Source organism: Theobroma cacao, chromosome 2 (assembly GCF_053813885.1).
Source record: "Theobroma cacao isolate CCN51 chromosome 2, ASM5381388v1, whole genome shotgun sequence".
NCBI classification, from domain to species: Eukaryota; Viridiplantae; Streptophyta; class Magnoliopsida; order Malvales; family Malvaceae; genus Theobroma; species Theobroma cacao.
This window is the reverse complement of record NC_142640.1, coordinates 6,204,401-6,223,189: the sequence shown is the minus strand read 5'-3', so window position 1 is coordinate 6,223,189 and position 18,789 is coordinate 6,204,401. Positions and strand designations below refer to the sequence as shown.

The 18,789-nt window shown below is 34.0% G+C and overlaps 2 protein-coding genes across 3 annotated transcripts; one reads left to right on the top strand and one right to left on the bottom strand.

Annotated features, from left to right (window-relative positions):
* Positions 1 to 416: 416 nt before the first annotated feature.
* LOC18608125 (inositol-tetrakisphosphate 1-kinase 4-like) lies at positions 417 to 7,267 on the bottom strand. The gene is made up of 10 exons (XM_007042635.3): positions 6,684 to 7,267; positions 5,379 to 5,460; positions 5,142 to 5,174; positions 2,705 to 2,825; positions 2,499 to 2,591; positions 2,031 to 2,150; positions 1,758 to 1,934; positions 1,543 to 1,598; positions 1,364 to 1,448; positions 417 to 746 (listed from the first exon to the last, which is right to left on the bottom strand). Exons 1-10 carry the CDS (start codon positions 6,812 to 6,814, stop codon positions 655 to 657), a joined length of 990 nt encoding a protein of 329 aa, XP_007042697.2. The 5' UTR covers positions 6,815 to 7,267; the 3' UTR covers positions 417 to 654.
* Positions 7,268 to 13,560: 6,293 nt separating this feature from the next.
* LOC18608124 (pyruvate kinase isozyme A, chloroplastic-like) lies at positions 13,561 to 18,557 on the top strand. Of its 2 annotated transcripts, XR_001926815.2 has the most exons (8): positions 13,561 to 14,411; positions 14,647 to 14,734; positions 14,845 to 15,035; positions 15,307 to 15,425; positions 16,133 to 16,376; positions 16,519 to 16,753; positions 17,142 to 17,569; positions 18,053 to 18,557. XR_001926815.2 is itself a non-coding variant. In XM_007042632.3 (7 exons), exons 1-7 carry the CDS (start codon positions 13,890 to 13,892, stop codon positions 17,468 to 17,470), a joined length of 1,728 nt encoding a protein of 575 aa, XP_007042694.2. In that variant the 5' UTR covers positions 13,561 to 13,889; the 3' UTR covers positions 17,471 to 17,891. The 2 variants fall into 2 exon arrangements, 1 of the variants encoding a protein (XP_007042694.2); XM_007042632.3 differs by lacking the exon at positions 18,053 to 18,557 and having other exon boundaries at positions 17,142 to 17,891.
* The last annotated feature ends 232 nt before the right edge of the window (positions 18,558 to 18,789 follow it).

Genomic DNA, 18,789 nt, shown 5'->3' with positions numbered 1-18,789 from the left:
TTTTCCTTTCCCTACTACATATTAGTCTTTGTGCTGAAACGTTGGCATTTAAATACTTGCCTGAGCTGAATGAAAAATTTTGGAAGTGGGATGTCTGGTTCTTCTTTCAGACCAAGTCAAGTAAAACATTTCTACAAAATTTGATAGGGTTGTAGTTGCTCAACAATAATGGCAGCCGTTGATATTATTGCTCTTCAATTTCAACCTCCAACTCGTTTATTTGCTCTCAAAGCATAATCCAAGAGGGGAAACAGAACCGACTACACAAAACAAAGATGATGAAATTAAGGGGCGAAAAAACAAGTGTTGTATGTGATGGGATTTTATACCATCCAAAAAAGAATTATGATGGGATTTTATTCTTTAAGACGAGAGAATCAGTCATGCAAGTTGGAAGTGACAAGTGACCCCGCATGTAAGTTGAACCTGTCCAATTTTGCCCAAAATTTGCTATATATCACAAGTATTATTGGCTAAAATGGCAACAAAAACCATCCATACACATTAGTGACTTGGGCAAGGGCATCCACACCAGTCAGTAATTACAGAGGTTAAAACTAATTTCAGTATGATTGTGTTCTTCCATCCTCCAAGGGAAGCCACACTTGCATGAAACATCCTGTACACTCCATATTTGCTCCAATTATATAACAACTAAGCAACGGGCCTCTTCTTGTACTTGCTCTGCACGAAGCTCAGTAGAAAATCTGTAAAAATCTGTTCATAGTCTGGCATTTTTCCATACCCTGAGAGAGCAGTGCAAAAAACTTCTTTAATCCCTGATGCTAATAGAAAGGTGTTTGAAGCATGCAAAAGGGGAGGGCTTGAAATTTTCAATATTATATTTAACTCTGAAGAACCTAGTCAGAAGCTCAGAATGGATGTTAGTAGAGGGGAGATGCAAGAGGAGATTTCAGCCATATTTAAGTATTAACACCTATAGGATTTAACTAGCATATATCCTCTCAAGCTCTATTCATCCAACTGCAAATACATCATAGTCAAAACGGCACAGCCACTCTTGTGTACCATCGAATTATCTTCCCTATAAACTAATCTGAAATGTTTCCTGGGTGTGGAAAAGCACAAATATTTGCAACAAACAATCTCCGATATCCCAAAGCAATTCACTTTTCAATTATTCTGTGCCTCCAGTCAATTTCCCCCAAAGGTTGCCCAAAAATATTGCCAATTAAACCTTCAAGTTTCAGCAAAACAAATATTTCCCAGAAGCCACCAATATTTGATAATTATTGACACAAACCAAGCGAGAGAAAAAGAGTAGAAAGTACATCAATATGACTGAACATAAATCAAACAAAAAGATCAATTGTATTATTTAACAGTTTTACAGTCTACTTACCAGGAAAGTAGTTAATGTCAATAACATAAAAGATGTCTCTTGTCCCATGCTCTCGGATCATATCTATATTGAACAACTGAAGGCCCTGTAAAACACAGAAAGTATAACTAACTATATTAACTAATTAAAATTATACTACTCCATCCACCTAGCTTGATATGGTGAAATAAATAACTTGCCAGCCGGTGACGGAGCTCCTTTGCAAGCCTCTCCAGCAAAGGTTGTGGAGGAAGTTCTGCAACAAGAATGGTAGATTAGTGCAAACACAGCCCACAAAACCCTCATAAGCATTTCACAGTAAAACCCAAGAGTAATCATATAAGTGTGAAGAGTTGAATTCCGGATAAAAATGAGTGTAAATATGCTGTATGCATATCATATCTTAATCGCTCACCAGCAATGCCAGGGTCCAAATCTGCATCATCAGCAGAAGCTGCAGCAGATGAAACCCTTGGAAGAGGGAAAACACCAGCAACTTTTGCTAGCTCACATTTGCTGACATTGGGCAGAGAGAAGCGCCTGACAACCTTAATTGCATCACCAACAATATAAATTTTAAAGAGAACACCACCTATGATGAGACAAACATAAATTGTTTTCATATAATTAGTATAAGGATGGCTACAACAGAAATGGTGAGATTCATGAACGAATTGTGACAATATACCATGATTAACAAACTCTTGTAGAACCAATGGAGGCTCAAGTTCAGACAGAGAGAACTGATCATACGCAAGGAACAGCTCATGTGACTTGGTGCTTCCATCCACTACTAGTGGTTTAGCAACTGAAACAATTAATTAAAACATGAAAATTTATACATCGATCAAACAGAAGAAACCATTAAAAATAATCACAATACTTAATAACTGAATAATAAAACAAATTAGTAATAAATTCCCCTCACACTTCATACATAAATTTTCTTAGTATTTGTGAATATACCACAAAAAGCATCCAAAAATAGCTGAGACTAGGTAATCATGATGAATTTCTCTCAGTGATATCCAGCTGTTCTTATATGTTGGAGATATGCTGATTTCGTAGTATTAATTGGCAATGGTGTCTGAATTTTTGAACCAGATATGGAGGTCAACCACCACAAACAAAAAGAAAAAATAGAAACAGAAAATACCTAACGGCAATTTCAACCCAGCTTTAATAACTTTATCAGGGATGGATAGTGGATCTTTTGTGATAACCATTTGTCTTGGAACACCAACTTTGCCTACAATAACAAAGAACCATTACAAAATGACTTTGATAATTTTGAGCAAAAGTTTGAAGGATAAAAGTCAAAAAAATATCTCTGGACTTCAATAATAGTGATAGCAAAATTACCATGGAAGTCCGATAAGTTCAAATCAACCACATCCTGGAGCATTGACTGGCGATTGTATAGATGTCGTATTGCATCTGGAGGATCAAGAACAGTTACTTCTGGATTTGTTTGTCTGTAGTCCTTCAAGAATAAAAGGGGAGAATGAAATGGGTTGCCTGAGCAAAGATAATCACAGAGAAAAAACACAATTTACAGTAGGTCACAACTCCAGAATAAGAAGAGTTTTTTAGCAGTTTCATTTTGCAAATAGAGGTGCTACAGGAAGATGAAAGAATCCTTCTAAGTGCCTGGTCCAATTTACACCGTGAATCAGTCAGAGGTGTTACATTGGCACCTAATGTAGCACTGGAAAGCAGGATCTTTGGTGGGGTGATTCAAACAAATCATCCTTTACCTATTTGTAATAACTAACATCTAAATGTTCTACTTCATATAATCTTTGAGGAAAATCATGATAGATATTCAGTATACTCCTTATATTTGCCAGTGCCATGTTTGGCTATTGGTGCAAGACTACCAGTTAAACACAGAAAGTATAACTCTTAACAGATTGTTCAGCGTTAGAAGTAAGAACAAACTACAGGATCTGAACCTAAGTAAACATCATAAAAATAAAGGTTCAACACTAGATAGTAACTGTGCCACCTGAAAGAAGTTTAAAACGCAAAAAACATAGGTAACAAAAACAAAAGAGATAGGACTCCATGATATTGATCTACTTAACATCTACCAGTCATAAATATAAGTGGGACAAGAGACGCATATGACAGATGAGGAGCCAAATAAATACTTAAAAGCAGAAAAGGAAATAAGAAAAGAAACCGCTAGCTAATATCTTTTTTGAGAGATACTTTAGGCAAGATGATATTTTCCAGCTGTCCAGGCTCTGGCAGCGGGTTAACATAAATGTCTGCTCCACATTGGTAAGTATAAACCTCAATATGGATAAAGTACAGGTCAGCCACTCTACAAGGTCTTACAACATAATTATTTCTAAAACCATCAGAATGCTATGCAAAAGGATTCGAACAGCAAAACAACTGCTTACATAGTGAAAAATTACCATAATAACATGGCTATCGCAAATTTTCGAATGAAAAATTATCAGAGGAAAAAGAACCAAGTATTTAAAGAAAAGACATGTTGCCAATTTAAATTTTATTTTTAGAACACGGATATGAAATCGGCAAAAGTCAGTTCCAAAGTTACCAAAATTCGCATACCCCTTCCCATTTTTGACTTAAATTGCACAATCCCAAACGCAGCTCGTTCACAATCCAATTCACACAATCAAGCATTCCATAGGTTTCTAGAAGTAAAGAGATGAAATTGAGAGTACCCATCACAACTTCCGAGGGCTGAGACACCTTGAAGATACAAGAATTGAGGATAACAGTTCTTAGTTTTAACTTATCTCTTTTATTTGTTATATGCCTAGGCTATAGGTGGAGGTGGCGGCGGCAATAAATTTTGTATAATTCTTAATTCTACCACCAAAAAGCCCTAATTCTTAAACAAACTTTGTTTACATTTTTCAAAATTTCTTAGAAAAGCCATTAGTTTTGAAGTTGACCAATTTGAATATTAAAATTTAAATTAGAGTGATTATCTCATTAATTTTAGTTAATCTTAATTAAATAAAAATTCAAATAAAAAAAAGGTTAAAAAACCCTTAACAATCTAAAGAAGACTACCCCCACCATACCACATTGTAGGTACATTCCCATTCCTGTTCCGCGAACCAAACTAATCCGCATTCCAGGTAACTTAGGTCAGTTCCACAATTTTAATCAAATGTGGTTTGTAAGTAGCTTGATACAATGAGCAAAATAGTGCACTAAATGTGACCGCTGGAAATTCAGGATGAACAACCCAAATGCTTTTTAAAATTTGACATTTTAAGAAATGAAGCAATTTTGTCAAATGGTACTCATCACAATACAATAAATTGCTTAAATTTTAGGTCAAAAAGGATATTGCAAATGTCAAATCTGCCCTACTATTGTTATTACAAAAGACTAAAGTTACAATTAAGCCAAATAAATGTTCTCAAACCACATCAGTGAGCTCACGAGACTTTCAAAAAGAAACAGAACCTTTTTTTCTCAACTAAAACAGCCAGTCCTACACAAGACATCTAGATTAATCACGAAAAGAAAAATTCTCACTTTGTTTCAATCCTTCAGATACCGATTTCAACTATCTGATCAAGATTCATGATGAGGAGAGCAAGAATTCTGCACATTGTGTCAGAAAAAATAAGTTTTGACGTAGAGTGTTCAACCAATCACAGCTAGTCCATATTTAACATCCAAGCACGATAGTATGGCAGCAATGCAGAGCAAGAATTGTAACTCTAGAAAATGCAGCACCCCTTTTCTTTTTCTTATATAATGTAAAATGAATAAACATAAGGATGAGTTTGGCAGGACAAACCTCAATAATTTGGCACCAATCTTTTCCTGACAACTGGAAGGAGCATAAGGGTCATCAGTCATTTACTTGAAAGTTGAGAATATATTTGCAATACATACAGAGAAGAAAGAAAAATAAAAATATAACCAATAATCTGCCTAAGAATTCAAAATCATTGCAGAAAGGACAACCAACACAACTACTTTAACCAATCTTACGGAGAATATGGAAAAGTCTCACAGAAGTTGTTATACTAACCTTGTGTAAAATAAGGTCAAAGGGACCTTGATCTGATAATGGCCTGCTTAGATCAATGGCGACAAACAATATCCCCTTGTTGCTGCACCATGCATAAATATAATCTAAGAGATCATTCTTGAATATCTAATCTCTACGAAACTTTTAAAAATCTAAAACTTCCTTTCTCAACTCAAAACGCACCCAAAAGAAACATCCAATAAGTTCTCATTTGTGATTTCCAACACAATGGCAATTCGTTAAATCAAATTCCTCCATGAGAGATTAAATTTAAAGGCCAAAGAAGCCCTTCCCTAATTATTATACAAAAGTCAGAATTAACAAACTTGAATTTTTTAGAATTTTTTAAGGATATAACTCAGGCATAGATAGGTGACCCTTAAACAATGTTTGGTGCATTGCATTCAACATGAAAAGGAAACTGCCACCATGAACAAAAAATTTATGCAATATAAAAGGATGTGAAATTCAAACTTTGAGAAATCCACCACATTTTAAGTAACAAACATAATTCATGAAGTAAGTATCTTAGCAACAAATCCAGTAGCCCGCTCCACAAATATATCATAGTTTATTTAGATGAACAGCATCTAATAAACAGAAATGACAAAAGCAGAAAGTATCTGTGTTGAAAAATGAATGAAGGACACCATCAGATGCTCGACAATATTTGAGATAGCTTAACAAGAGAAAGAGTCATGCATTAGTTGATAGAAAACTAAAGGACATTTGGATAAACAAATATTCCAAGTACAGAGATGGAGAAAAACTTGGTCTAATGTAATTTTTTAACTACAGGAAAAGCTACAAATATTGACTTTGTATTTATCCCCAACAACTAATCCAGATGGTATATGTGGTGGAATATTCCCATTTAGAAAATCAAGACCATTTGCCAATGTTCTTGCTCCGCCACAAGTGAAATTGACATGTTAGGTCGAGCAAAAACAGCCGCCAAAACTTTATTTGCATGGATCATCTTTGCATACAACTAATTTTAGCACTATCAACATATGCCATATTCCCTGCCACCACAAACTCTGTTTTTTTTGCACAAGTATTACAGATTAAAACAAAAGGTCATTTACAAACCAACTCAACAGCATTAAATTTATAATCAATGACATACATGTTCATACGAACGACCATACACACACCATAGAACTGACTTCAACAAATTGCAGTACTAACCAGATCTTACAACTAAAACAAGAAATGCTGAAGACAAAATTTACTTCTGAAAAAAGTCATAGACATAAAATTATTGGAAAAGTGAAATGGAGATTTGAGTAATAAGTAATATACCAAGCCAAGCGCTCGAACTTGGGTTGCAAGAAACTCTTTTTCTTCTTCAATGTCAGAGCATACCCAACAACCAGCTTTTGCCTCTCTTCCTCCCCTTCTTCTCCATCATAGATTTCCCCGTTTAACCTCATACCCACTTTTTTAAAACCCCTAAACAACAAAAATATCTTTTTCTTTTTCCTTTTTGGTTCCTGGGTTCTTCTCCCCTTTGTCAATAGATTAAATCGTTTTTCTTTCTTCTTGTTCTATTTTTCTCTCTGGAGATCGCTCTCCAACAAGAAATGACAAAAACTGAAAAAAAAAAAAAAAAGAATAATCAAGTTGTTGTTAACCCTCTCTTTCTCTTTATAATTCTCTCCAACTAAATGTGTATATATCTCTCTGAAATAGGAGTTTGAAACTGAAGGTTTTGGCTTTTAAAGATTATTGCTTTGTTGTCCTTCCTGAAAGTATAAACAGAGTGAAGGAGGAAATACTGGGGCTTGGATTCTTGATGGGAATATTCAGTTTTGCAGAAGCAAAGAGAAAGAAAGATGGGATTTTTGAGAGAAAGAAGAGAAATTCAAGTAAAATAATGGATTTTGTGTACTCGCATTGGTCTTTGATTTTATTTATATATATATATATATATATATATATATATATACATGTACACATCTATGGAGCTTAGCGATAGGTGTCAAGTGGAGGAAGCATCTTTCCCATTTTACCCTCTCAATTACCATAATTTTTACACGTCCATGTCCTGAAAATGAAATTTTGCTTCCTGGAATTTCCTTAATCATAATATAATTTTGGCTTATATATTAATCATATACCAATTACCACCAATTATCTGCGAATTCCCACGTAAAAGGCAACCCCTGTTTTTTATTACATTTCTTAGAAAATTTCCTATTAGCCCTGAAAAGGAAATCCAGCTAAGGCCATTTTTATTGCCTACATTAATCCTAGGAACCCTTCAATTGCAGCATTTGCCAATGCAAGTAATGGTTGTATTTTCAATTTCTTAGAAAAAATATCTTACACAAAGATGGATTTGGTCTAAATAAACTTCTATAAAAGTTCAAAATGGACCTTCTTAGATTGGCATAGGATCACATTTGTATTAAAAAGCATAATAAATAAATAGATTAATATGATTATATCATAATTAATCATATCAAAAATTTTAAGATGAATATAATATATTTATTACATAAATTATACAATATCAGACAATTGATACATTTAAATATGAGTAACTATTTTAGATACAATAGCGTAATCCATTTAAATAAAATTAATCTATTTTAAACATAAATAATAAATAATTTTATATATTTTGAATCTTAATAATTTAATAAATATATTTAAACGGATTAGACATGTTGAGCAAAGTGAGTTAACTTATTGATCCTATCGATCCCTTTTCCGTCACTATCACAATCTCAACTTTCCAAGTTTATCTCCACGTTTCTTAACTACTATTCCTCTGATTGGGTTAAAAATACAGGGATTACACTGGCTATGGGAAAGAGCTAGTTTCTTTCACGTAATAGCTAGATTTGGTCTAAAACTTTTTACAATATCCAGCAGTTGGAAGAATTCCTAAAGTTGAGATAAGCTTTTCTCAACCTAACCTAAAATTTAGGATAAATATTTTTATTTTTTAAAATTTAATTAAAATTATATAAAAATTTATTAATTTTCATAATTATAACATGTTGGGCTTAATTTTTTTTAGTTTAAAAACTATTATGAAGCTCTTATAAAAAATAATAACTTTTAAAATTAAGCTAAATCTGTTTGATAAATTTACTTTTATAAGTTCTTTTTTATGAATAAGTTGTTTGACAAAATAATGTATATAAATTTTAATTTTAATTAAAATTACCATAAAAGATATTTAATAAATAATTTTTTTTAATCACAAATTTCTTTGTTCATAATGGAAACAAGTTAATTTTATTTTTTTATGTATAAAAAGTATTTTTATATAACATAAAGTTTATAATTAATAATAAATCATATAAAAATAAAAACAGATAATGTTAAAATTATTTTTAATAGATGAGGTCATTTTTAAAACAAAAAAAAAATTTCCTAAAAAAGAGACATGTTTTTATAAAAAAAGAGAGAGAAAGCTTCTCTCTAGAGCTTTTTCTAAAGCTCTTTTTTTCAAAATTTTATTTTTTTAAAAAAAAAACTGCTTATTTTTTTAAGAGCTTTTTCAAATTTTTGTTTGACCTGACTTTTGCTTTTAAGAGGTAGATAAGTTGAAAAAAAATTAGGCCAAACAAGCACTTAACATTTCGTTTTAAAAAAATATTTTTCATTTGATACGTAAGTTCAACCGTTAGTCAACTGTTAATATTTTCGTCAACTTATTAATGTGACAAAAGTAAAAAAATAATTTTATCCTTGATTAAATTTTATAATTATTATTGTATAATTTTATTATCTTTTATTAATTAAAAGAAAGGACTTCCTATCTGGAGAGCACCGAGCTCCCCTTTCTCGAGGAGTTGGGAAGCATCGATAACTACTGCTTTCTTTTTTTAAAAAAATATAATAATAATTTTTTAAATTAATAAAGAAAAAACAAATATTTTAATTTTTGTAACATTATTTGCACTCCTGAAGCGGAGTGTCCATTTAGAGAATTAATGAATTTTCATCTAATTTTAATTAAAACTTAAAAAAGTAAAAGTATTTTGCCCTATAATTTACTAATATAAGACCCTTTGTTTTGTTGCTACATTCTCTTTTTAAGATGAGTATGGAATTAGGGACAATTCCATCTCAAGCATATTAATTATAAGCATCTGCTTTGACATCAATTCTTTCATAAGTGGAGACGCAGGCTGCAGCATCTATTGAGTTTGAGGATCCTCTTTTTAGTCGGCAACAAAGCTGGCATTATCCTTTAGGAATGAAATTCTTGGAAGAATTTAATTCAAACAATCCAATTTTGATTTGACAATTAGTATCACTTTAGTAGCTAACTTCTAAAGTTCAAAACTCTTATTTGTTTATCTTTATAATTCTCTTTATATAGAGATATAACTACTAATTATCTAGTCATATTTTAATCGCATGATTCAAAGAGTAAATAGAATATTAAATTTATGAAGATGGCCTCATATGTTAAGGTATTATTCTTCCCACTCCCACTCTCTCCACCCTCTTTTTCCTCAATAAAATTAAAAAAAAAATGGATAATCTTGACTCAATATCCTAAAACTAGAGGTAGGAAATGTCACTCGAAACCTCTGTACAAGATTTTCATTACACCACTAACGCATGCGAGCGAAGCAAATCCTTGACAGGGACAGCCTAGTAATGTGGAAATGTCCATGTGGTGAAGTAAACCAAGCATGGTATCACAAAAATGTTATGGGTGTAAAGAATATGCCCTGTCTAATACGCAAAGAATATGCTTAGAGTTAGGTTAAATTAGATGAAGAAATCAGCCGTGATTTACTACTTGGACAACCAATTAAATCATCTCTTTTCGATATTATTATTAAAATTATACGTTCGTTGCAGGATCTGATTAATACTTTTACTAGCTAGAGTCAAGTACCGTTGCAGGAGCCTTTTCAATATATTTATAATTAATAATCACCATTAATTTATGATTCAAACTGATTAATACTTTTACTGTGTATCTCCTAGAGTTGACTTTTTTGCTTGCTTCAACGATACTCCTGTAATTTTCTCCTCCTAATAATATTCTTTTTGCAATTTGATGATACCCTTTTTCTTTAGAGTAATCGATATTAAGAAAATATAGAATATACCTTTTAATCACGCAAGTTAAACTAACCCATTAAAAGAAAATCCCATACATGGAGGTGTCACCTCTCATAAAGTTAGGTATATTCCTATTAGATGGCGTCAGACGTTATCTAATTAAGTGTTTTGTGTAGAAACTATGTAGATGGCAATGCAAGTTCTTATCTGGACCATGACCATCCACCCCTTGAAGTCGCTAGCTTAATAAAAAATCATTCAGCCAAAGACTTGTATTCTTAGTCACACTACAACTACATGGAAATATAGCATTCTTGAATATAGTAAGTTAAATTAATGATGCCCGGAACACCAACTTGAATTATATAAATTCATGGAAAGGCAACAGGGGCAGTGACTATTATGCATATGTTTTTTCTTTATATAACTAGGATAGGGATCTTCCTTTTATGTAAATAAAGTATTCAAGCTTGGTTTAACCCTTAAAACATCAATTTGTTTGTATTTATTTTATTATAAATATTAGTTTAGTTATATCTGAATATTTAATTTATTGATAAGTATATAATTTTTTTTATTTAAAAAATATGATTTTAAATTTAAATCTCTCTTCTCTTATGAAAAATAATACTGATTTGACCAGAGAATGAAATCATCATACTTCTTGGACTGTTTAGACCTTGAGTTATACAAAACGAGAAATAGTTCGAGTTAAAACGAAAGAGAGTTGATTAAAATTGGGACTATGAGCGCAAGAGAAGACAAGGGAAAAAGTGAATAGAGAAGGCTAAAGCCTGATACATGTGCCTCAATTGTTTCTGTTGCGGCCGCACGTTTTCCATGAATCATTACGCATTGATGTGCTCTCTCATCATCAAATATCGCAGCATGAAATTTGTTTTGTCCTTTCACAAATCACAGTATGCCGAGTGTAAATTCTATGGATGTAATCGTTACTGTAATCATGTCCTTCCAGAAGCAAATAAACGTTTGGGTTTATAATATCTTTACATGAACGTTGTGGTCCATATGGGGGAAAATAATCCATAAAAGTAGAGCTCTTCAATGCACTGAAGACTAAAGAGCAAAGAAGAGGATAAGGCCACCAACCAACCGTCCAATTCCTATTGCATCTTGCTAAAGCCTTAGCCTTTACTTTAGTACACACACGCACATCAAAACACTTGTCATACTTTTCGTTTTAGGCATGGAAATTGCAAAATATGCTTCATGTGAAGTAGCTTTCATGGGCTAGCCAGCTGTAGAGTACTACTGGTACAAATTATATTATTTGTCTGAATTGTAATTTGTTATAATTATTTTTTTTAATAAAGAAAGTAAAAACAATCAAATTACAATAAAATAATATATAAAAATTAAACTCTTGTTATTTTTGCTTAAAAGAATAGATGCATTGCTCATAAGAATATCTTTGAGAAATACCATGCCTATAGGATATTCAAATATCAAATTTGAAAAAAAAATTATCAAACTGTTAAATTCTTGGTATATATGTGTGATCTTCACTTGTTATTTCTTTTTCAAAAAATTTTTAATAAGTGAGATCAAACCAAAATTCGCATTTAGTTCATCATTCTCCATTTTAATAGCTTGTACTGTATTTTTGTTATCCATTGCCAAAATCATTCTTAGATAACCAATTCATCCCATGTCATTAGTAAACCCCAATAAACCGTTTATAATTCTGCTCTATGAGTTGAGTTGTTGCCAAGCTTCACTAGAAAACCACACTTCCATACACCTATTGATGGTGAAGAACTCCACATGTAGTAGATTGATGACAGAAGGCCCGACAAGCTCCATTCGTATTAAGCAATACCCAATTCAAAGATGGACGGTGCCAACCAATCAACATCTCCACACTTGTTCTAGTGTCAGCAGTACCTGTGGAAATGGAATATGGGCAAGATCAAATGGTGTCCTCCAATTACCTTCTTATTAGAATGACCCTGCTAGTACTTTTCACCTTGTGATGATTAAATATCGTATCATTCCTCCACTTCCAAAGCAGCCATACAGCAATGCCAAATAACACCCCCAGTGTTCATAACAAGATGAGATGACATCACCTTTTAGGTTCTTTTAAAACCGATCAGTAGAATTTCGACTATGAAAAGAATCACGCATTGAATGAGAAGCAAAATAATTTCACACAGCTTTGGCAAAAAGACAATCACGAACAATATGAATCACCCTTTCCTCCCCTGTATTATACAACGAACAATATGAGTTATTGGACATATGATGACGAGCATCGCTCCATATTAGTTAAATGTCGTTCTTTACATGCTAGTCATAAAAGAGTGCAGATGCACTGGGAACCAGGCCATTTCCAAATCAATTATCTAATCTTATTTTCTATTAAGCAATCAGGCCGCACAATATAGTTATATGATGAATTAACTATGAATTTTATTTACCCGTTTGGGAGGCTGTCCAAAAAACTCAAATCTTCTTGAGCATTTGGCTCAGGGATTTATGAACCAATATATGTACATAATTGCTCCGTGTGGAATGAAGTTTAAAACTATTTAAAGATCTCAAGTGCCATACATAAGCATTAAACTTGTCGTAATTGCTTTAGAATCATACAAGTTATAATTATAATTATAGTAATTAGAAGGGCAGCCGGCAGCCACGTTTAACATGGGCAAAGAAATAGCTCTGAACAACGATTATACATAATGAACCTTAAAACCTGAAAAAGAACATTACCTTTTAAAAATAAAAAAGTAATGAAGAGAGAGAAAAAGTATTTAAGAACGCAAGGAAAAAAGAGAGAATAAAACAAAGATCCGAATCCAAGCCAAAATCGAAGACAGATTTCGAGACAGAACAACCAGAACTGATTACAGGGGGCTTCCAAGTTCCCGTTGGGACCACCTGACATCCATTGTCCATTGTCCGTACAGATGTAAACCCAAATGACACACGACTCCCCAATGGCTACTACTTCTTTACTGAATCTATTTCACGGGTTACTCTTGTCCTTGCCCACTGCGCAGCAGGAAAATGACTGGCCCTATAAAAGGGTGGTTGACCGTTGAGTTCTTGGACGGACACCTGTTAAGAGCTGGGAGTCCTTTTTTACTCTCAGTACATTTTTTTTTCCAATAATTTAATGCGTTACATTACTCCCCCAAGAACGGAGCAGTAGCAGTGTTTCTTCTTTTGTCCGTATTTTATTTCATTAACTATTCCGTTTTACTCTTGGACTTTGTCCTCGTAAACTCCGTGGATCTTTCAAAAAGAAGAAACAAAATTTCATCAGAGATTTCAAGGAAAAGAAACCCAACAACCCATCGATGATTTCCACGTCTTCATTCCTCAATCCAATTAAACACTTTTTGATGCTACATTGATCAAGCTTCTGTATATCGATTCCCCCAGTGTAGTTTAAAGTGATTGTGACCTTGATCTTGTTCTTGGTTTTGGTCATATCTAGCCATGGCGTTTGCCAGCGATTCAATTCTTGCTCGTGGTCTTATAATTGAGAGAGCCACAAAATTTGGTCTTAAAAATGAAGCTTTTGGAGCCAAGATTGTACGTTGCAGGGCTTCTGGCAATGGAGGTAAAGTCAAGGGCAAGGTCAGGGTTGAAGTCAAAGCAGCAGTGCAGATTGGTGGTTTAGAGGAAGTAAAGAAAGCAAAAGAAGAATTGGGTTTTGATGTAGTGTCCGAGAGGGAGTTGAGAGAAAAGGGTTTCTTGGGGATGAGGAAAACAAAGCTAGTTTGCACCATAGGGCCGGCTTGTTGTTCAATGGAGGATTTGGAGAAGTTGGCGTTGGAAGGAATGAATGTGGCTAGGTTTAATATGTGCCATAACACACGGGATTGGCACCGCGATGTGATTAAGAAGATCAAGAGGTTGAATGAGGAAAAGGGTTTCTGTATTTCCGTTATGATTGATACTGAAGGTAGTCAGATTCATGTGCTTGATCATGGTGCTCCGTCTTCTGTCAAAGCAGAGGTAATCCTTTTTCTCTGTCTTTTATTTTCTAGGACTTTATGATTCTATCGTAGTATATGTGTTTTACATTATTAGAAGTTGCTCTAACGGTGGAAAACAAGAATGTTTAGACTTTAGAGTCATGTTCTTGTACATTCCTACAAAAAAGAAAAATGTTCTTGTACATGTACCAATTTGTGAGAAGAGAGAGGCAATTTTGATTGGTTGTACTTTTTTTTTCCTTGTCGGCATACAGGAAGGTTCTATCTGGTCATTTACTACTCAAAAATCTGACGGTTCCTGTCCATTCACAGTTCAAGCAAATTACAAAGGTTTCTCTGAAGGTAGTAAAGCTATTTCTAATGGTTCAAGAATCACTTCAACCAGATGCTAATGGTTAACTTCTTTTTATATTTAAGGTTAATTCTATCTCAATATACTGAATGGTTGGCAGGTATTGAAGTGGGTGATGTACTTGTCATTGATGGTGGAATGGCAAGCTTTGAAGTAATTGAGAAAGTTGGGAATGATTTGCGTTGTCAGTGTACAGACTCCGGTCTATTTCTACCACGTGCCAAATTTAGCTTTTGGAGAGATGGAAAGCTTGTGGAAAGGAACTATGAGCTTCCTACTTTATCAAAAAAGGTCCAATTCATTTGATTGTGGGTTTGATTTGGAGATATTCTTAGAAACCATAGCCGTTAGTATGTCATTTTTGTCTCATCGAATTGGTATGGACAAATTCTTGATTTCAATTTAGCCAATTTCTGAGTTCATGGATATCAAATCTGCATTTGCAAGTATTTGACTTTACCAGCTAAATGCTATATTAGAAGATGATTTTCAGTCCTGCTATGCTTTGGGAAACAATATAATTCTTTCTAATGCTCATAAATATATATCATTGAATCTTCAGGATTGGGCTGACATTGAGTTTGGAGTTTCTGAAGGTGTTGACTTCATCGCCCTCTCTTTTGTAAATGATGCTGATTCTGTCAGGCAATTGAAGAACTATCTCTACATGAGGTCATGCAGGTAAACCCATCACCATGCTAAATATTTATCGATTATACTAGCTCACCAAATACTATAAAAGTGCTATACTGGCTCAACAATCTCACCTGTTCAGAACTAATCATTTTCTCTCCATATAATTCCTTTTCTTTTGGGGCCAGCTTCTATGTATTATACCTTACTGTCGTCCAGAAAACAGATTGTTTGGTTATTTGTGATATTTCTGAAAGGTTATCGGATTGTTAAGCCTTACATGTGCCAGATTGTCAGGATAGGATGCCATTTTGCTAATTTAGAGAAAATTCCTATTAAGAATTCTCCTGGTTTTGAGGCAGTTTTAAATTCAATATAAGTACAAGAGGGAGGCATCAACCTTCTCTAATCTGTAACTCAAATTTATAAGTAGAACTTGAATGATGTATGCAATATAATTGAAAACAAAGTTTTAATCTTTGTAAGGATGGAATCTGATTAAATCACCCTCAACAGACTATCTGCTCCAGCTTTGGAGAACAAATAGATTTGTCATATATGCTACTTAAAAGAAAAGTTAAGCTTCGTCATGCGAGTAAAAGTATGAATTTAAATGGTGAATATGTTCTATCTGCAGTTAAACACCTATATGTAATATTCTGTTTTAATTTAAATTTTCTGGCAAAGTGAAGTTATAAATTTATCTGCCGTGCTTCTCAAAATTTATGAAAACCACAAATTGTTGCCATGTGCAGATCCACAAGGGTATTGGCAAAGATTGAGAGTTTGGAATCCCTCCAGAAATTGGAAGAGATTGTAAAGGCTTCTGATGGTATCATAGTGGCTCGAGGTGACCTTGGAGTTGAAATCCCTTATGAACAGATTCCAACAGTTCAGGAGGAAATAACCCATGTTTGCAGAGAACTGAACAAGCCAGTTATTGTAGCTTCTCAACTTCTTGAATCAATGGTTGAATATCCAACTCCAACACGAGCTGAGGTAGTGTCATACTCTAACTAATTTTATTGTTGATATTTGGTTTGTGAGAAAAACATTCAAAGGAAATTGACATTCGAGCAATTAGATTTTTACTGGACATGTTTAGAATTTCTTTGTAATATATTCTTCTGTGGACAATCAGGTTGCAGATGTTTCTGAAGCAGTTCGGCAATATGCTGATGCCTTAATGTTATCTGGTGAGTCAGCTATTGGACCATATGGACAGAAGGCTCTTTCTGTCTTGCAGATGGCTAGTAGTCGAATGGAACTATGGAGTCATGAGGAAAATCGACAAAGTATTCTCCATCAGCTCCAACTTGGAGTGTCGTTGCCTGATCGTATTGCTGAGCAGATCTGCAATTGTGCTGTTGAAATGGGTATTTATCCTCATCAGCTCTCCTGTACAATTAAAATTTAGTCTTGTTAGTATTATGTGCTATTAAGTATACCAACCTGACTTAGAGATTCTTCATTCTAAGGGACTTGATTTGATTGGAACAGAGTCGAAGATTCAAACTTGGGAAAGAGTCAGCCACTAGTTGCTGCAATTGCCTTAAGCAATTGATGTCAATTGTAGTGGAAAATTATGTTTTAATCTAGGTTGTTCCCCACTTTCCCATAAAAAGAAAAGGGAAAAAAGATTGATAATTGAGTTAGCAATATTTTAAGTACTCTAGCAGTTCAGGCACCTGATTTGGCTTGTTAGAACCTAAGAGAGCTTTTGCATGACATGCCCCATCATAAAACCGTGCACTTTCTCTGCAGCTAATAATCTTGGTGTTGATGCCATCTTTGTGTACACAAAGTATGGACAAATGGCATCACTCTTGTCTCGCAACCGTCCATACCCTCCCATATTTGCATTCACAAGTGATAACAGCACCTGGATGGCTCTGAATCTTCAATGGGGAGTTATTCCCATCCTTGTTGATCTGTCAGATGATACAGAGGCAAACATCTCAAGAACCATTGACCTTATAAGAACAAAGGGCTTGTTGAAAACTGGAGATGTTGTTTTGGTTGTCTCAGATTTAACTCCAGCTCATTTAAATTCCACAGCATTTCAATCGATCCAAGTGAAGACAGTTGGTTAGGAAGTCAATATTTGCCGTCGACGTGATACTCTACTATTGTCCATGATAACCAGTAAGAAGAGGCACAGTGACAGTGGAGTCTCTAGACTCCATCCAGAGGTACCAAGTTGAACATGTTAATCTTTTTCCTACACTCCAATGTTTGTGACTTGAGAACAATTCATCATTATTCCTTTTGCAAATGTGTGAAAGAGCATTTTTAGCTGCTATCCTATTGTATTATCACATTTAGAATCCATTTAGAGTGCTTCCACGTTAGGGATGGATATGAAAGCAACTCCATTTCAGGTTTCTGTTTTACACACATCTCCTCATGTTGTTTGTATACACTACAGTACTATGGAATACTTCTAAGCAATCCTTCAAAGTCTGAAGATACATCAGTTAGCTCGGCTGTGTTTTCCCCCACATAGCCTAGTCATTTATTTGCTCGAAAAGATTTATGATTGACAGGGGACAAATGCATTTCTATGAGAGCTTTGAGAAGCATTAATCAGTTATTTCCACTTCCAGGAAATCATGGTAATAAATATAATTTGATTGCTTATTGATTCATGAATAACACACTCTCGTTATTTTCAGTCCAGAAGAGCAGTTGAAGAATCGTCAATAATTGCGGCCTTTCTGAGAATTCATACCATTCCCCATGTTCATATCAGAATGATTGGAATCAAAATGGGACTTGTCCTCTCAATAGGAATTAGGAGTACTTGATTGTATGCTTCTCCTTATACAGGAGACATATATTCAAGCCATTCCGGCGTGCTTCAACATTTTTCTTAGAGAACACCCAAGTAGATTTTACAATGCTTTGTTTTGTTTGGTGCAAGCTAAGTGAGACTTGCAGGTCTCAGTTTTAATAATTCCAATATCCCTGGAAAACTGTAGGTAGGATTGAAGCTAGTAGAATCTTGTAACGGCTAAAGCAACTCCTTCTCCTCCTCACTCATCCCGGCGTACACGGAATTCCAACCAAATTTTGTCTCTAATAAGTGCAACCAAATTTGCCTCCATATTCTTAACGTGGAGATGTTCAGATTTCCTTCCTCTAAACATTGGAATTTTCGACACCGTCAAACGAAGAAAATTAACATGAAAAAAAGAAAAGAAAAGCAAGGGTCGTCTAAATTAATTTTTCCAAAGGAAAAATAATAATAATAATAATAATAATAGGAATGGAATTTTATTGTACCAAAAAGACAAAGATACCTTTCCTAACCCAAGTGAACATCTTTGCATGAATCACGCGGCTGGAAAAAAGTTTAAAAAGCCGTCGTTACGCATCGTATCAGATATAAAAATATAAAATGAATTTTTAT

Coding starts and splice junctions, on each gene's coding strand:
- LOC18608124 (XM_007042632.3), top strand. CDS start 13,890: ATGGCGTTTGCCAGCGATTCAATTCTTGCTCGTGGTCTTATAATTGAG. Junction 14,735..14,844: donor TTACAAAGGTTTCTCTGAAG/GTAGTAAAGCTA, acceptor AATGGTTGGCAG/GTATTGAAGTGGGTGATGTA. Junction 16,754..17,141: donor CAATTGTGCTGTTGAAATGG/GTATTTATCCTC, acceptor CTTTCTCTGCAG/CTAATAATCTTGGTGTTGAT.
- LOC18608125 (XM_007042635.3), bottom strand. CDS start 6,814: ATGAGGTTAAACGGGGAAATCTATGATGGAGAAGAAGGGGAGGAAGAG. Junction 1,449..1,542: donor AGGAGCTCCGTCACCGGCTG/GCAAGTTATTTA, acceptor TGTGTTTTACAG/GGCCTTCAGTTGTTCAATAT. Junction 747..1,363: donor TGACATTAACTACTTTCCTG/GTAAGTAGACTG, acceptor CTGCTCTCTCAG/GGTATGGAAAAATGCCAGAC.